The sequence below is a fragment of the Callithrix jacchus genome, chromosome 1 (assembly GCF_049354715.1).
Source record: "Callithrix jacchus isolate 240 chromosome 1, calJac240_pri, whole genome shotgun sequence".
Lineage (NCBI taxonomy): Eukaryota > Metazoa > Chordata > Mammalia > Primates > Cebidae > Callithrix > Callithrix jacchus.
The window spans coordinates 96,782,835-96,800,073 of NC_133502.1; the positions used below are offsets into that span (position 1 = coordinate 96,782,835).

At 38.1% G+C, this 17,239-nt stretch overlaps 1 protein-coding gene across 2 annotated transcripts in view; it reads right to left on the reverse strand.

Moving 5' to 3' along the window:
- The window catches only part of SPTLC1 (serine palmitoyltransferase long chain base subunit 1), a 61,407-nt gene extending 44,572 nt beyond the window's left edge, over positions 1–16,835 (reverse strand). For both annotated transcript variants that reach the window (XM_002742883.6, XM_078367230.1), the window contains exons 1-3: positions 16,755–16,835; positions 14,213–14,320; positions 13,410–13,504 (exon numbers count right to left, since the gene is read on the reverse strand). In XM_002742883.6, coding sequence (XP_002742929.1) covers positions 13,410–13,504; positions 14,213–14,320; positions 16,755–16,811 — 260 coding nt within the window. In that variant the 5' untranslated portion in view covers positions 16,812–16,835. The remainder of the gene's footprint in view (positions 1–13,409; positions 13,505–14,212; positions 14,321–16,754) is intronic.
- Positions 16,836–17,239: the final 404 nt, after the last annotated feature.

Genomic DNA, 17,239 nt, shown 5'->3' on the forward strand with positions numbered 1-17,239 from the left:
TAATAATCCTGGAGGGTATAAAATAAGTAGAAGTCAAATATCAGACCAGGACATCAAGAAACAGGGAGTGGGGATGGGGAAACGACTTAAGTAGAGTCTAGTAAGTCCCAGTACTGTTAAGTATGGAGGAAGATTAGTTAACATTTGGGGCACAGTGGCTCACGCCTGTAATCCCATCACTTTGGGAGGCCAAGGCGGGTGGATCACTTGAGGTCTGGAGACAGCCTGGCCAACATGGTAAAACCACGTCTCTACTAAAAATACAAAAAATATTAGCCAGGCATGGTGGTGCATTCCTATAACCCCAGCTACTCTGGAGGCAGGAGAATCACTTGAACCCAGGAGACGGATGCTGCAGTGAGCCGAGATGATGCCACTGCACTCCAGCCTGGGCAATAGAGTGAGACTGTCTCAAAAAAAAAAAAAAAAAAAAAAAAAAAAGGGACAGGAAATACTTATGTTAACCATGAGAAGAAGAAAAGAATAAGGGAAGTCTAATCAAGAAAACCTGATCAAGGAGAAACAATGCAAAGAAAAAAAAGAAAAAAGAAATGAAAAATTTAAGGCCTGGAGTAGTGGCCTGTAATCCCAGCACTTCAGGAGGCTGAGGTGGGCGGATCACCTGAGCCTAGCTTGGGCAACATGGTAAAACCCCATCTCTACAAAAAAAGTAGAAAAGTTAGTCAGACACGGTAGCATACACCTGTAGTTCCAACTACTTGGGAAGTTGAGGTGGAAGGATCATTTGAGCCTGGGAGGTAAAGGTTGCAGTGAGATTACACCACCGCACTCCAGCAAGACTCTGTCTCAAAAAAAAAAAAAAGGAAAAAGAAAAAGAAAAAAGTAAAAGCCTGATATTTAGAAAAAATGTTGACAGAAATAGCATCTACAACACATTTTTTCCTAGTTATGATCCTTGAGGTAACAGAGAGTACCATGCAGGTGACGTTTCAGTCTCTCATATGACTGGGCACTCCTGTAATTACACTCCACTGTTAGTGCAAGGCACCAACAGTTGCCAACCCGACATGTATTCTCCTGTTTAACACTGCCCTGGAACAAAAGACCACATCTGTCAGCTGCTCCTGAAACCAGGTGTGGCCAATGTTGCCTTAACCAAGCTGACAGGGCCAGAAGGAGCCTCTTTTCTGTCCATCTGCCTGCCATCCTCCCTTAAGGTGACTTATGAATGGAAGTCACACACCTCAAGGGCAGAGTACCAGGTTGGTAACCTGGGTCCCTGATCATCTGTGGCAGTACCTCGCTGCACATTTGTGAAGGCAAATAAACTACTTTGCTTAAGCCATGTAAGTTTGGGTTTCCTAACACATGCAGCTATATCCACTGCTAATTAATTACAAAAATGAACTCTAACAATGCTACGTTTAGATGTTTTGAAGAAATCATTTTTTTAAAAAAGAGGTAAAATAACTTGACACAGATATTGTACAGATTTCCCACACATAATACATATTCCTGGGAGTGGGATTTCAAAGTGAAGCTCTACATAACCAAGTAAACACACCTTTTAAAGACCATAACAAAAAGCAACCCTATAAGGAGTCAACTGTAGAATCACAAATACTGAGTGAGACTTGGGTAAAATTTTGAGGGATAGCAACATACACAGATTCAAAAAGTTATGCATCAGACAGAAGGGAAACTGACAGACTTTAAACACAAATTGTTCAAAGCTTCTAATGATAAATATGGTCTCCAAGATGCCTATAAAGAATTAGAATAAAACTACTGCATGGAGTAAAGAGCAGTATTTTTGAATTTATTATTTGCACAATGACATTTTAAATATATATGTGCAATTAAATTATAAATCAAATAACATTATTTTTGCCTACTTTTTATATCCCTTTAAGTTTACATATCAAATTGGCCAAAAAACTGTTTTAAATGTTACTGGGAAAATTGTGAATCACCTTATATTTCAGCAGATATTACTGTTTATTATACAAACGACTTAGTAATTGACATAAATGTAAACAGACTAAACACCTCAGTTAAAAAATGATGATACTAGGATTATTTTTTAAATTTAGTTATGTACAAAAGAAACAACTACACACAATGAAAGCAAAACTGAAAACAGAGTCTATCAATCACATAACAACTAAATGAAAGCTGGTGTAGCTACACTGCTATCAGACAAATGAAATTTAAGGTAAAACATATTTATCGTTGTAAATAAGGAACATTAAAATAGATGTAAAAATGCTGAACCCACATATACCTACTAACATACCTTCAAACTTAAACAATTTAAAAATAAAACAGAAAAGAATGAATCCACATGGTGGGTAATACTGTTATCTACTGTCTCTTTCTTTCTCATTCATTTACATATCAGATAGATATGGCTAAGACCATCAACTATCTGAATAATAATTAAAATGCTTGATGTAATGAACACAAGACACCTTGAATACAAGAAATATATAATATAAATTTTTGTGATAAAGCCATGGAACATTTACAAAATTTACAATAAATAAAACATAAAGCCAGTCTCGACAAGAGCAGCAGAATCATTCAGAAAAGCTATCATCCAGAACATGTTTTCTAAATACACAGCAATAAATTATAAATTGCTGAGAAGAAGAAAACTCAAGGAAAACATAATGCTTTAGTCAAAGGAAAAAACTAAAATGAAAATTAGAAAATATTTAGGTCTGAATAACACACATGAGAAGTGCAGCCTATAGGCTGGGTGTGGTGGCTCACGCCTGTAATTCCAGCACTTGGGGAGGCTGAGGCAGGTGGATCACAAGGTCAAAAGATCGAGACCATCCTGGCCAACATGAGAAACCCTAACTCTACTTTAAAAAAAAAAAAAAGAAAAGAAAAAATTGGTTGGGTGTGGTGGTGTAAACCTATAGTCCCAGCTACTTGGGAGGCTGAAGGAGGAGAATTGCTTAAACCCAGGGGCGGAGTTTGCAGTGAGCTGACATCTCACCACTGTACTCCAGCCTGGTGATAGGGCGAGACTCCATCTCAAAAAAACAAACAAAAAAAAAAACGAGTATAGTCTACAGCTGGAATAGTACTTAGCAGGGAATTTATAGGCTTAAACACAGACAGAAAAGTTCATTATCCCTCATACACAATTTTGAAAGTTTGCAGCAAGTTCATTTAGTAGCAAAACCTGTCCTAAACAGATATGAAATTCTTTAGTGCTTTATTTATTCTATGGAATGAAACTATTCTGGGGATGCTGCCCAGACCGCATGAGAGTGGTCCTGTAATAAGAAGTACATACTTCATTATCTTTCAAAATCTTAAAGCCTGAATTCTGAACTACATTCAGGGTTTTGGAAAGAGATTGTGAATCAGTACTAGAAAATATTAAAAATGTAAATTAAGTGTTCAACTAAGTCAGAAAAGGAACAGAGTACACCTAAGAAATATATTAATATTGTAATCCCAGCACTTTGGGAGGCTGAGGCAGGTGGATCATGAGGTCAAGAGAGCGAGACCATCCTGGTCAACATGGTGAAACCCCGTCTCTACTAAAAATACAAAAAATTAGCTGGGCATGGTGGCGCATGCCTGTAATCCCAGCTACTCAGGAGGCTGAGGCAGGAGAATTGCCTGAACCCAGGAGGCGGAGGTTGCGGTGAGCCGAGATCGCGCCATTGTACTCCAGCCTGGGTAACAAAAGCGAAACTCCGTTTTAGAAAAAAAAACAAATATATTAATATAAGTTAAATAACAAGCAAGAATTTCAGAAAATACAACATGATAAAGAAAAGTCATGCAATGATCTTAGATACAGAAATGACATTTGGTAAAGTTCAACATCTATTTATAAAACTCAAATCAGAGGGGAATGGTCTCAAATTGATAAAACTATAATACCTAAAACCTACAGATATTAACTGGGAAACAGCAGAGACATTACTTTTAAGAATATGAACAAAACAAGGATGCTTGGTATCTTTTTACTATTCAGCATATTACTAAAGGCCATACCAGTAAAACTGTAAGTCCAAAATTGTGAATAAACAAACAAGTGTGTGTGTGCATGCACACATACATGTCTGAAAAGAGTCACATTGTTATGTGCAGGTGATATCACCTTACATAAAAAACGAAATCAACAAACTATTGGATTCAACACTAATAGAGGTAACAAAATACAAAGTATTTACAATATCAAGAAAAATATAAAGACAGTAATAAATGATAAGATATACAATGGTCAGATGAAGGGATGGCTCAATATTTTAAAGATACTACATTTTGCCAAAATAAACTATAAACTCAATACAATCACAATTAAAATTACACCAGGATTTCTAACAGAGCTCTATAAACTTCAATAATTAAATAGGAAGATAGAAGTTCAGGAATGGCTAACTGAATTTAGAAATAGGGAGGTGGTACTTCACCAGAAGAAAGCAAATATTACAAACCCCTGTTAACAAGAGGTTTGGTACTGGAGCAGATACGCAGAGACCGATGAAAGCATCTAGAACTCAATAGAACTGTGTGCATACGAACACCTGGAAAATGACAGCAGTTACCCCACAAACCACTAGGATTCACACAAATTATTCTCTATGGGTAAAGTTGAAGAGCCAGGTACACAGTGAATTCCGGACATAGTGAAAACCTAGAAGTTATTTTAGAAAAGATAACCAAATGTGGAAGAATGTTTTTGGCACCTCAGGGTAGGAAATGGATTTCTTAACCAAGTCTCCAATCACACATACCATAAGGCCAAAATGGATGTATTTGACCAAGTTAAGAAAATTAAGAAATTTGGTTCAACGAAAGATACCAAAGACAATGTTAACAGATGGGTGATAGAGGTTTATTGTATTTCACTGAATCTAAGATGTCATCAATTGTATTTTGTCTATCACTAAGGAAGAGAAACAGTGTCAATTAAACTACAATAATATTTTTGTCTGGGTGCGGTGGCTCAAGCCTGTAATCCTAGCACTTTGGGGAGCTGAGGTGGGTGGATCATGAGGTCAAGAGATCGAGACCATCCTGGTCAACATGGTGAAACCCCGTCTCTACTAAAAATACAAAAAATTAGCTGGGCACAGTGGCATGAGCCTGTAATCTCAGCTACTCAGGAGGCTGAGGCAGGAGAATTGCCTGAACATAGGAGGCGGAGGTTGCGGTGAGCTGAGATCACGCCATTGCACTCCAGCCTGGGTAACAAGAGTGAAACTCCGTCTCAAAAAATAAATAAATAAAATAAAATACAATAATATTTTGTGATGTACAGCTTTTTAGTTTATGCTTAATGAAAAGGTCTATTACACCTTCTTAGACATATATTTTTGTTACACTATGTTTGTACTTATGAAAAGGAAAATGCAAGATAAATCGGTCAAGATATTCCTATAACTTCTTTAGCCAAGTTTTGTCCCTCTCCTTTAGGTCACTGATTCCCCAAGTTTTCATACCGTATTCTCCTTCTTGCTCTAGGCAGTATCTTGGCATTTCGTATGAGCATGCTCCCCTATCATTTCTGAGATTATGTGACATGTTAAGTGTCACCCACTCTCAAGTTCTGATGCTGGAACTTTCCTATCGAACTAATCAAACAGTGTTATCATCTCTCCATCTCTCCAATCTAATCACATTTCTAGAAAGTAAGCTGATACTACCCAAGGCAACAGGAAGTCTAACAAAGAGATCTTCAAAGCCTTTGTCATCACAGCCTCAGGGGAGCCTCTGCTCTGCAGGTCTGGCCATTTCTCTGGCCATTAGTTGCCATGTTGACCAGTAGGGCATACACCACAACTGGAGTGCTGACAGTAAGCCCACCACCACCAGGTTCACTGACACATAGGCAATGACAATCATGTCACAAACTACCTTCCTGGCTGACAATGGCTCATCAGTGACTCTGAGCAGCTTTAAGATTCATCCCCACTTCAGAGATTTTAAATTAGGAAAAAACAGTATGTATCTTAGAATCAACGTAATAGGGTACTAAGTAAAAAACTAAGGATTAAAATCTACAAGGTATACAGAACCTTTGCTAATCAAAAGAAAGACTGGGAATTAAGTAGAAAAACGAGTAAAAGATTTGAAGAGGCATTCACATAAGTGAAAAACTCCAGCAGTTAAAAAGTAGATGAAATAATGCTCAAAGGCTCAAATAATAAGAAAACCCCAAAGAAAACAGTATTGCTAAACAGAGATGTAGAGAAAACTTGAATTCCCATATAGCAACTCAGGGGACCGTACATGACATAGCATAGTCCTACAGGAAAATTAGGTAGGCATATATAGGTATCCCATTCCTCGTTCCATAGCCCCAGAGAAATTCAATGGAATATTAAGGTTCATCAGGGAATATTAGTCACAGGATTCTTTGCAGCAGTGGGAAATGGGGGGCGGGTTAAGTGTCTATAATGAGGAAAATGGAGAAGCAAAATGTGGTGGCCATACACAACAGAAGAATATGTAGCAGTCAAAAGAAATGAACAAGAAATACGTACAGCAACTCCACCTCTCTTTACTGACCCTACTTTGATATTTCTTCAGACCATTTAATATCAGCTAACATTAAAATCACTTCAACCCTTGATCTCTTCTGAAACCACACTCAGAAAGCACATGCAAAATGCCTAGAAAGTTTAAAGGTCTAAATCTACCCAGACCAGAACAAAGAGAAGAGGTGACCAAATGTTGGAGACTGGAAAGCATATGGACAAGTTGCATTTGACAAGTCAAAGAGATCAGAGAGAAAGCCAAGCTTAGGCTGGCAGTGAAACGCCGAGCAGCAATGCCTGAAACATGCTCCCTAACTGGGACACTAGCTTCCTTTAAACATGGGAAAATGGGAAAGACTGACACAGAAGGACTGGTTGGGTGCCTAAATAACAGGCAGTCACTCCCCTCCTCCAACCTGAAGAAAAACTAGAGATGTGTTCTCTGGAAAGGCTGTGTATAAACTGGAAGTCCTAAGAACGAGTAAAGGCAGGGGTGCCATTCTGAAGACAAAAATTAAGTGTCAGTTATATAATGAATGGTAAGACCCTGAGCCTCCTGCCTTCAACTCAGCTCCCAAATGGAGGAAAGCAGCTTTCTACCTGCAAAATAACAGACTAGAGGACTCCTCTCCTGGGAAACACAAAGCCTAGAGAATAAAAACTATATATACTAAGTTTGGGGTCCCCTCAAATAAACGAACAGGTCCCTGTCTGATTATTCTAGTGTAAGTCCCCAGTCAAGGAGCCCACTCCATCCTCATCCCTCTAACACACAAATGGTAACTAAATGTGGTGATGGATATATTAATTAACTTGATTGTAGACATTATTTCACAATGTGTGTGTGTGTGTGTGTGTGTGTGTGTATAAAATATAATATATATATATATATATATAAAATCATCACATTATACACCTTGAATATTTAGAGCTTTTATTTGGCAATTATACCTCAGTAGAGCTGAAGAAAAAGCCAAGCCCATTTTTACAGGGCTTTCAATGAGCATTTTAGTTTGTCATTCTTGAAAATAGATAAACCATCCTTACATTTATGGTCAACTGATTTTCAACACAACTCAGAAGCAAAACAGTCTTTTCAACAAATGGTGCTAGGACAACTTGACCTCCATCTGCAAAAAAGATGAAGATAGGCCTCTGCCTCACATCATACCCAAAAATTAACTCAAAATGAATTACAGGCTAAACATAAGGGTAAAAATTATAAACTGTCAGAAGACAGCAAGAAGTAAATCTTTGTAACCTTAGTTTAAGCCAAAGATTTTATGGATGACAAAAAAAGCACAAACAAAAGGAAAAATATATAAGCTGGACTTCATTCAAATAAAAAACTTTTGAATTTCAAAGATCACTACCAGAGAAGTAAAATAAAGCCCCACAGAATGAAAAAAAAAATCTGCAAATCATGTATCTGTCAAGGGATGAGTATTCAAAATATATAAAGAACTTTTACAATTTTAATGATAAAAAGAACCCACAATTTAAAACAGCCAAGTGATTAAAGTAGACATTTCACCAAAGAAAATATATAAAATGGTCAATGAGCAGATGAAAAGATGTTCAACATCATTAGCTATGTGGGAAATGCAAATTAAAGCAAGATCTTACTTCCTACCTACTAGGATGGCTATAATAAAATAGAAAATAATAAGTGTTGCTGAGGATGTGAAGAAATCGTAAACCCCATATGTAGCTAGTTGGAATATAAAATGATGCAACTACTTTGGAAAACAGTTTGGGGATTCCTCAAATGTTAAACACAGAGTTATCATACAACCTGGCAATTCCACTTCTAGGCATATATCCAAGAAAAATTAAAACATTATGTCCACACAAAAATGTGTATACATTATTTCAAAGCACTTATATTCATATATATTTTATTTTTTCATATACTCTTATGGGGGGAAAACCCAATTGTGCATCAACTGATTAATGTATAAACAGAATGTGTATTATTTGGTGGTAAAATGAAGTATGGATACATGCTACAATGTGGATGAGATCTGAAAACATTATGGTAAGTGAAAGAAGCCAGAAACAAAGGCTAAGTACTATTTATGAAATGTCCGGAATACGCAAATCCATAAAAAAAGTAGATATGGCTGCTAAGGCCTGGCCGGAGGAAGGAATGGGAAGTGACTGCTACTGGCATTGGGATTTCTTTTGGGGTGATAAAAATGTTCTGGAATTAGATGGTGGTGATGATTGCATTAACTCTGGGAATATACTAAAAACCACTTAATTTTACACTTCAAAATGGTGGATTTTATGGTGTATAGATTATATATCAATAAGGCTGCTGTTTAAAGGAAAAAAACCTTACACTTCAAAATGGTGGATTTTATAGTGTATAGATTATATATCAATAAAGCTGCTATTTAAAGGGAAAAAAACCTAAGTAAATTCACTTACTCTTGTTTCAACTCAGTATTGAATGTAAATAGATATTCCCTAAGTTGAAGGAAAGTAACACTCAATGTATCACTATCAACAAAACACCCTTCAATTTTCTTATAGTTTCTGCAAACAATTTAATAATGTTCTTGATTACAATAAAAATATTCTGCATATTGAAAAAAAAGAAGGGATGTTAACAATCACCAGATATTGAGGAAGTATCTAACAGATTAATAAAAATGGATAAAACAAACAGTATAGTGCAAAAGGGTAAAAACAAAAAATTTTAAGATGTGTAAGTTAAAAAAAAAAATCCACCTTCCATGACTCTTCTCTGGAGTCTATCTGGAATATATTATAAATGAAGAGACAGGAAATATCCAATGCAGAAGAGAGGAAATTCTCAAGCTAATGGTGATGGGTCACTCCAGGGCCACCCTGTATAGCAGCTGCTTATAACGACCAGTCAGGACAGAAGCAGGATACAGGAAGTATAAAAAAAGTGAATTCAATAGATAACTAATGTGTTTGAACATTCTGAATGGAGTTTTATACTCCTAGAGGAAAACAACACAAATCATAGACCAAAGTATAGAACCAAGCAAGTGACCAAAAATGATTATCTCTGGGGAAAAAAAAGTATCCAATAAAGAAAATACAGTCTCATAACACTGGCCCAACTAATGAGGATATTAATGAAGTCATAAAAATATAACCACTAAATTATCTAAGGACACATTATGCTATAACTAAACTCTGCCAGGAGAAAGGGCAGAGCAAGGCCACTGCATGAGCTGGGGTCATGTTAGGGTTACTCAGGGATCTATACCACAAGCACCGGGCACCTGCTGGAGGAAGAGTACCTTCCCCCAATCCACACAAAGGCATGACAGGAGCTATTCCAGGTCTGGGGACAGTGAGTGTAGGTGTGTTTTCAGAGGGTCAGTCTCAATCTCCTACAATTATTGGATATACAGTCACATGCTGCATAACAACATCTCGGTTGACAAAATGGACCACATATACAACAGTAGTCCTATAAGATTTTAACACTGTATTTTTATTGCACTGCTTTTTTTTTTTTTAAAGACAGGGTCTGGCTCTGTTGCCCAGGCTGGAGGGCAGTGGCGCAATTTCGGCTTATTGCAACGTCCGTCTGCTGGTCTCAAGCCATCCTCCTATGTCATCCACCCAAGTAGCTGGGACTGCGGGCCTACACCACCACACCTAGCCAATCTTTTGCACTGTTTGGTAGAGATGGGTTTCGTCCTGTTGACCAAGCTGGTCTCAAATTCCTGGGCTCAAGTGACCCGCCCACCTTAGCCTCCCAAAGTGCTGAGATTACAGGCATGAGCCACCATGCCTGGCCCTACTGTACCTTCTCTATACTTAAATATATTTAGATCACAAATATAATTTTATTACAACTGCTAGAGTATTCAGTAGAGTAACATGCTGTATAGTTTGTAATCTAGGAGCAATAGGCTATACCATTTAGTCTAGGTGTGTACCAGGTTATACCATCTAGGTCTATGTAAGTCCACTCTACGATGCTTACAGGACAATGGAATTACCTAACACATTTCTCAAAATGTATCCCTGTCATCACTAAGTAATGCATGACTATAACAAAAACTGGGAAAAAAAAATAAGAAGAAACTAAAGAACAACAAAAGCAAGTTTCTTTAAAAAAAGGTAAATGCCAGACAAAGAGCTAAAGAAATAGAAAGCTGTTACTTCTAAAGAGTGAAAATCTGGGTTGAGAATCGGCGGCATAGTAGATTGTGGTTTTTCTCACAAAAATTTTAAATTTAAATATGCATAAGTAATTAAAAGAACCTATCGGCCGGGCATGGTGGCTCATGTCTGTAATCCCAGCACTTTGGGAAGGTGAGGTGGGTGGAACACCTGAGGTCAGAAGTTCCAGACCAGCCTGGTCAACATGGAAAAACCCCATCTCTACTAAAAAATTACAAAAATTAGCCAGGTGTGGTGGTACACGCCCATAATCCCAGTTACTTGGGAGGCTGAGGCAGGAGAATTGCTTGAACCCGGGAGGTGGAGGTTGCAGTTAGCCAAGATTGTGCCACTGCACTCCAGTCTTGGCAATGGAGTAACACTGTCTCAAAAAAGAACCTGTCAGTAAAATGTGATATAGCAACTGATTAGACAAGTCATGATTATAGAAAGAGATTCAGAAAACATATTTGACATAATACTCTGATTTAAGAAACTATCAAAATGTTTCCTTTAGTATACTAAGAAAAACAAAAGAATATCTGTAATTCAATATAGGTTATCTCTTAAAAACCACCCAGTACAGGAAAAGAAGACCATCATCACCCCTCCTATTCAGCACTAAAGGAAAAGTAACCTAGCCAGTGATATTAAGACAAGGAATAAGAAAAAAAAGATGTATTTCACAATAGAAATAAAACCTCTCTGGTACCTAGATATAAATCTATTAAAAGATATGCAATGTCAATTTCCCATCTGTGATGCTGCACTATAGTTATGCAGGACATTACCATTGGGGGAAAGTAGGTAAAGGACATAAGGAATCTCACTGAATTACTTCTTACAGCTGAATGTCAATCTATTAATATTTCCAAATAAAAAGTAGAAACAAAAAGGTAACTCTCTATGACAACAACTTTACGGTAGAAAATAAAAGACCCAAGTATACAAGCAATATAATACCATGTAAACAGGTACTGAGATAAAGCATCAGTAAGATACCAAGCCTCCTAAATTAATCCATAAATTCAACACACTTCTAATCAAAAACCCAAACACATTTTTTTGGTCAGATATGATCACCTAAACCTAAACTCACAGCGAAGAAGGGTCAAGAATAGCTGAGACAATTTTGAAGAACATAGAAGTAAAAAGATACTCTAATCAATGTTCATTATAAAGCTGTGGTATTAATATGAATGAGTCTCTGGTACATGGAAATACATATATATCCCAATAATAAAAATAAAAGCCAGAAACAGATCCTTTAGAAGGGAATTTGGCATACCAAAGAGGGGAGATTTCCAAGCAGTACGTAAACACTGGATTATTCAACTAATAATGCTGGGACAACTGACCATCATAGGGAAAACAATCACATTAGACCTTTAGGGTAGGAAAGGAGTCCCTAAGACCTCAACAGACCAAACTACAGGAGATTGTTAAGTTTGATTTCAGAATATGTAAAACTTTTATAAAACTAAAGAGTTCTAAGAAGTGAGGAATAAGGGCCGGGCGCGGTGGCTCACGCCTATAATCCCAGCTCTTTGGGAGGCCGAGGCGGGCAGATCACGAGGTCAAGAGATGGAGAACATCCTGGCCAACATGGTGAAACCTCGTCTCTGCTAAAAATACAAAAATTTAGCTGGGCGTGGTGGCGCGCGCCTGTAGTCCCAGCTACTCGGGAAGCTGAGGTGAGAGAATTGCTTGAACCCAGGAGGTGGAGGTTGCAGTGAGCTGAGGTCGCGCCACTGCACTCCATCCTGGTGCCTGGTGACAGAGTGAGACTGTCTCAAAAAAAAAAAAAAAGAAGTGAGGAATAAGAAGTGAAGAATAAAAGCTCCTCTTTGATAAGATCAGAATTAGAATAAACTCAGGAAAATATCTTGCATCACATTTTAAAATTAAAAAACTTAGTATTTTCAGGGCAACAGGCGTATATAGTAAAATTATAAACATAAGCAAAGGAAAGACAATCATCACCAACTTCAAGACAGTGGTTATATGTATGAGAAGCAAGAGTAAGTGATGGATGCGAAGGGATTCCTTAAGATGTATTCGTAATATTGTATCTATCGGTAAAAATAAGTTTGAAGTAAAGATAGCAAAATGTTAATGCCTATTAATTCTGGGTGGTTGGTATATAGGTGTCTAATATCAATTTTCTGTATTCTTAAAATATTTCTTAATGAAAATACATAAAATATAGCAAAGATAGCCAAGAGAATAAAAAGTAAAAAATAGGTGAGACACTGGAAGCAAGGAGGGAAGAGGTGCAAGTGAGTGGAGGCTCCATAATTTATACCGCATGGGTCAACAGGTGTTGTTTATAGTTGATGAATCAGAAAACAGGAGTTAAGCATACTACAGTATCTAGAATTATGAAGGTAACCTACCACAGATTTAAAATCAGAAAACCACCAGGTGAATAAAAAGGAGTCTGTTGCTTTTCAAGTGTTTAACCATTTGAAATATTAACACATGCACATTAGTTTGAAAATATATATATATTTATTTTCTATATATATATATATATATATATACTTTTTTTTTTTTTGGAAAAAAGGACAAACATGAATGCTTATATTGGAGACTTTAAAAAAATTCCTCTAACATCCCTAGAATAAATTTAAAATCAGGAGCTAAAGCTGTTACTCCTGGGAATTTCTAAATGTTTTGTTTCAAATAAAAAAGGAATACTATATATAAAGCACTATATACAGCAGGTTACTACAAGAAACCCAATACAAGTAAGTACTTCAAGTAGCAAAATCAATTTACCCTGAAACGATGTTGTAGTTGAGGGCGGGATGGTCTTTTGGGACAGGAGGCACAAGAGGTTCTGGCTGCCACTCTTCAATCAGTTCTTCCTTTTCCTACAGGAGAAAAAGAGTTAAAACATAATGCAGGGCCAGTCACTTTACATCAATTTCAGCAATATCGAAATTGTCTGTTGTAATGGAAAAGTCGCTAGAAATACCATGTCTAGTTGTGGCTAGAATAAAAACAGAATCACTTGTGAGTTCTGGACACCACCCTCACCCCTTTTCTTATCACTTGCTAGAGGCTCTTTTCCAAGTAGTTTTGTGGATGACTTGACAATTCATGAAAATTTTACTTCTATGCTCAGGATTTTTTCTAAAGTACACAACACATCAAAATTCGATCTGAGATAGGTTTGAGTAGGATTCTTTTCTACTCTGACTCTACTTTAAGAAGACCACAGGGGAAACTTTCTCTCACACTTCAGAAATAGTTGTGCTATTCTGCAGGAACTCACACAACCCTCATATGAACATTCAAACTCCAGTAGCTGCTCATGCTTCCCTCTAACCATCTATTTCCAAGACTGCTGTTTACTCCTAGCAAAGTATCCAAGACCATAATATGCTCTGCATTTGGGTACTGACTTTATTTCTAGATTTCCCCATATTTTGCCTACCCTAATATTTCACTCCCCTTGATTTCCTTACATTACAGAAAATGTTTTAACACACATAGTTGAGCCACCACAAATCCTTTCTGGAAAGACATAGCAACTATAATCCTATACCCAATAATGAAACAGAGATTTAATTTTTTACCTTGACTGTAAGATCAGATCGTTCTTGTAATTTGTAAGTCTTAGAGAAAAGAAGTCTGATTATCCAGAGTATCAGAATCCCTTCCAAAATAAGATGGTAAGCAGGAGCCTAAGAGTGAGTTAAAAACAAATAAGAAATGAAACATACATTTCTAAAATCTGCATATAAAATTTACCACACCTGCATATACTGCCCCTCATGATGTTTAGCCTATTAATTCTTACTACTTACTTTCAAAGCTCCATTAATTTCTATTTATTCCTTTCCCCATTTCTAATGGCAGGCAATTTCTCCTTCACATGAAAAACCCCTAATATTTTTGGCTTTCAAAACTTCTTTGGGAATAAAAATTAAAACTAAAAAAAAAAAAAATCTAACACAGAATCTCAATATTTAAAACAATATAAACTACCAGATTATTTAATTTCAGTGCTTATTTCTTTTTTGGGGGCACCATAAAAGACTACTCAAATTCTACGTTCAATGTGCATAAAAATTGGGAATAAGAAGTTTCTCTTTAGGATGAGTTTTAAAATTTGCTGATCCCCCTGAATACAATTCATTTATGAATAAATCTAAATACCCTTTTAGTTTTCTAAATACCCTTTTAGTTTTCTAAATAGTTGGATTCTAGCAGGCAAACATCTGCCCAAGCCACTAGTTAGAGCCCACTCCACAAAGAAATCTCCCTAAGAAAATTTGAGAAACTATCTGACCAGTGAATTAATAAAAATCACAAACACCACTTCTTTTTCTCCCCAGGAAATGTTACATACAGGAGTTCTCCCAAGTCTCCCTGCTGGACAATTTTGAAATATGAAGTTACACTACTTCAGTCTTCAAAAAGGGAACAACGTTTAATAGAAAATCCATTTCTTAAAAACATATATAAAAAAAGATCATTCAATTTTAGTCGTTCATTTTAGGTCACTCTAACCTAATACTGGACATCACTTAATATTTGAGGATAAGAGAGAGCCACATCTGCTCCCTCTGATACGTTTCAAGATAAAATTCCCAATACGTCTTGCAATGGAAACACCATCATTACCCCTGCCAGTAGACAGTGATAAATTTTTGTGATATTAAGTCATCAAAAGTAATGTGAAATTCACATGAAATAAATGTAAGCTCTGTAAGCACAGGGACTTGTGCCTGTTTGTTCACTGCACTATCCCTTGCATCTAGATCTGTGTGGTCCAACATGGACAGTCACTAGTTACAAGTGGCTATTTAAGTTTTAAAAATTCAGTTCCAGCTGGACATTGTGGCTTATGCCTGTAATTCCAGCATTTTGGGAGGCTGAAGCAGGAGGGCTGCTTGAGGCCAGGAGTTCAAGACCGGCCTGGGCAACATAGTAAGACCACCGTCTCTACAAAAAAAAAAAAGATTAACTGGGTGTGGTGGTATGTGGTCCCAGCTACTGGGGAGTCTAAGGTGGGAGGATCGCTTGAGTCTGGGAGGTCAAAGCAGCAGTGAGATTATTGCGCCACTGCACTCCACCCTGGGCAACAGAGTGAAACCCTATCCAAAAAAAAAAAATAAAAATAAGTGCCTAATGAATAGCTCAGAGAAGATTCGGAAAGCTCTGAGGAACAGCGTGGGGAATCTTATAAATGAATGAATACTAAGACTGACATTCTGGTTTCATATTATCTTATGTATCTGAAATAACTAGCCTTCCAAAAAAACTCTTAACTATTCTTCCTTTAAAAATCTACAGCAGGGCGCGGTGACCAATCCCGGCAATTTGGGAGGCTGAGGCAGGCGGATCACCTGAGGTCAAGAGTCTAAGACCAGTCTGACCAACATGAAGAAACCCCATCTCTACTAAAAATACAAAATTAGCCAGGCGTGGTGGCACATGCCTCTAATCCCAGCTACTTGGTAGACTGAGGCAGGAATCGCTTGAACCCGGGAGGCAGAGGTTGTGGTGAGCTGAGATTGCGCCATTGTACTCTAGCTTGGACAAGAGTGAAACTCCATCTCAATAAATAAATAGAATAAAAATAAAAATCTACTAAAATCATTGTAACTTTGTAAGACAGAAAACTAATGTTCATGGAAGAATGGCAATTTATTTACAAATCCTAAATAAATTGGTTTATTTTCGACAAAACCAAACTCCAATTTATTACAATTATATTCCCCAATTAACTGTTCATAGTACCAAGGAACTGACCGCCTTAGGACCTTCCCAGAGGAAGGTTTTTCACTCATTTTCACCACTCCGTTTTATCGAACGTCTGGTTTTGGCAGACCTGGCTCCCGCGTCCTCTTAGACGTGTTCCTTTCCCGAGCCTCGAGGGGACCCGGAGCATAAGAACTCAAACCGAGACCCTCGGTCTCAGCCCCGGCCCGTTCCTCCCTAATACTGAGCCGCTGGGACTGGAAGATCACGGCACTCCTTCCAGCAAGAGACGCCGAGTCTTGGCGTGATCAAGCCAGTCCCGCTGAGGTCTCAGGCCATAAATCCACACGCGCCGTCCCAACCTCCCCAGGCCCAGGTGTAGTCGCGGGGCGCTCATAGCGCGGAGCCCACCTCGTAGAGCGCCTGTACCATCTCCACCAGCACCCACTGCTCCGTGGCGGTCGCCATAGTTAGCCGCTGAGGACTCCTTCCGGAAGGCGGGTCGCAAACGCGTCCTAAAAGTGCGCGTCGCTGCTCAGTGACGTCCTCGACTCTGCGGAGGGCGGGGCGGTGGAGCGCTGGGCACCGCCTCCTCGCACTTGCGCACTGGTTGACGGGAGGCCGGGCGGCATCGGGTGGGATGCAGGAAAGTATCTCCAGAAATTATTTACCTTATGTCCATTCCGCCCCCTGCTGGATTCGGGATGGAGAGAGTAGACCCTTGCACTTGGCCATCAGCTGGGTGCAGTGTTAAAATGACTGCAATATGTTTACTTTTTTTTTTTTTTTTTAAGATGGAGTTTCGCTCTTGTTGCCCAGGCTGGAGTGCAATGGCGCGATCTCCGCTCACCGCAGCCTCTGCTTCCCGGGTTCAAGCTATTCTCCCGCCTCAGCCT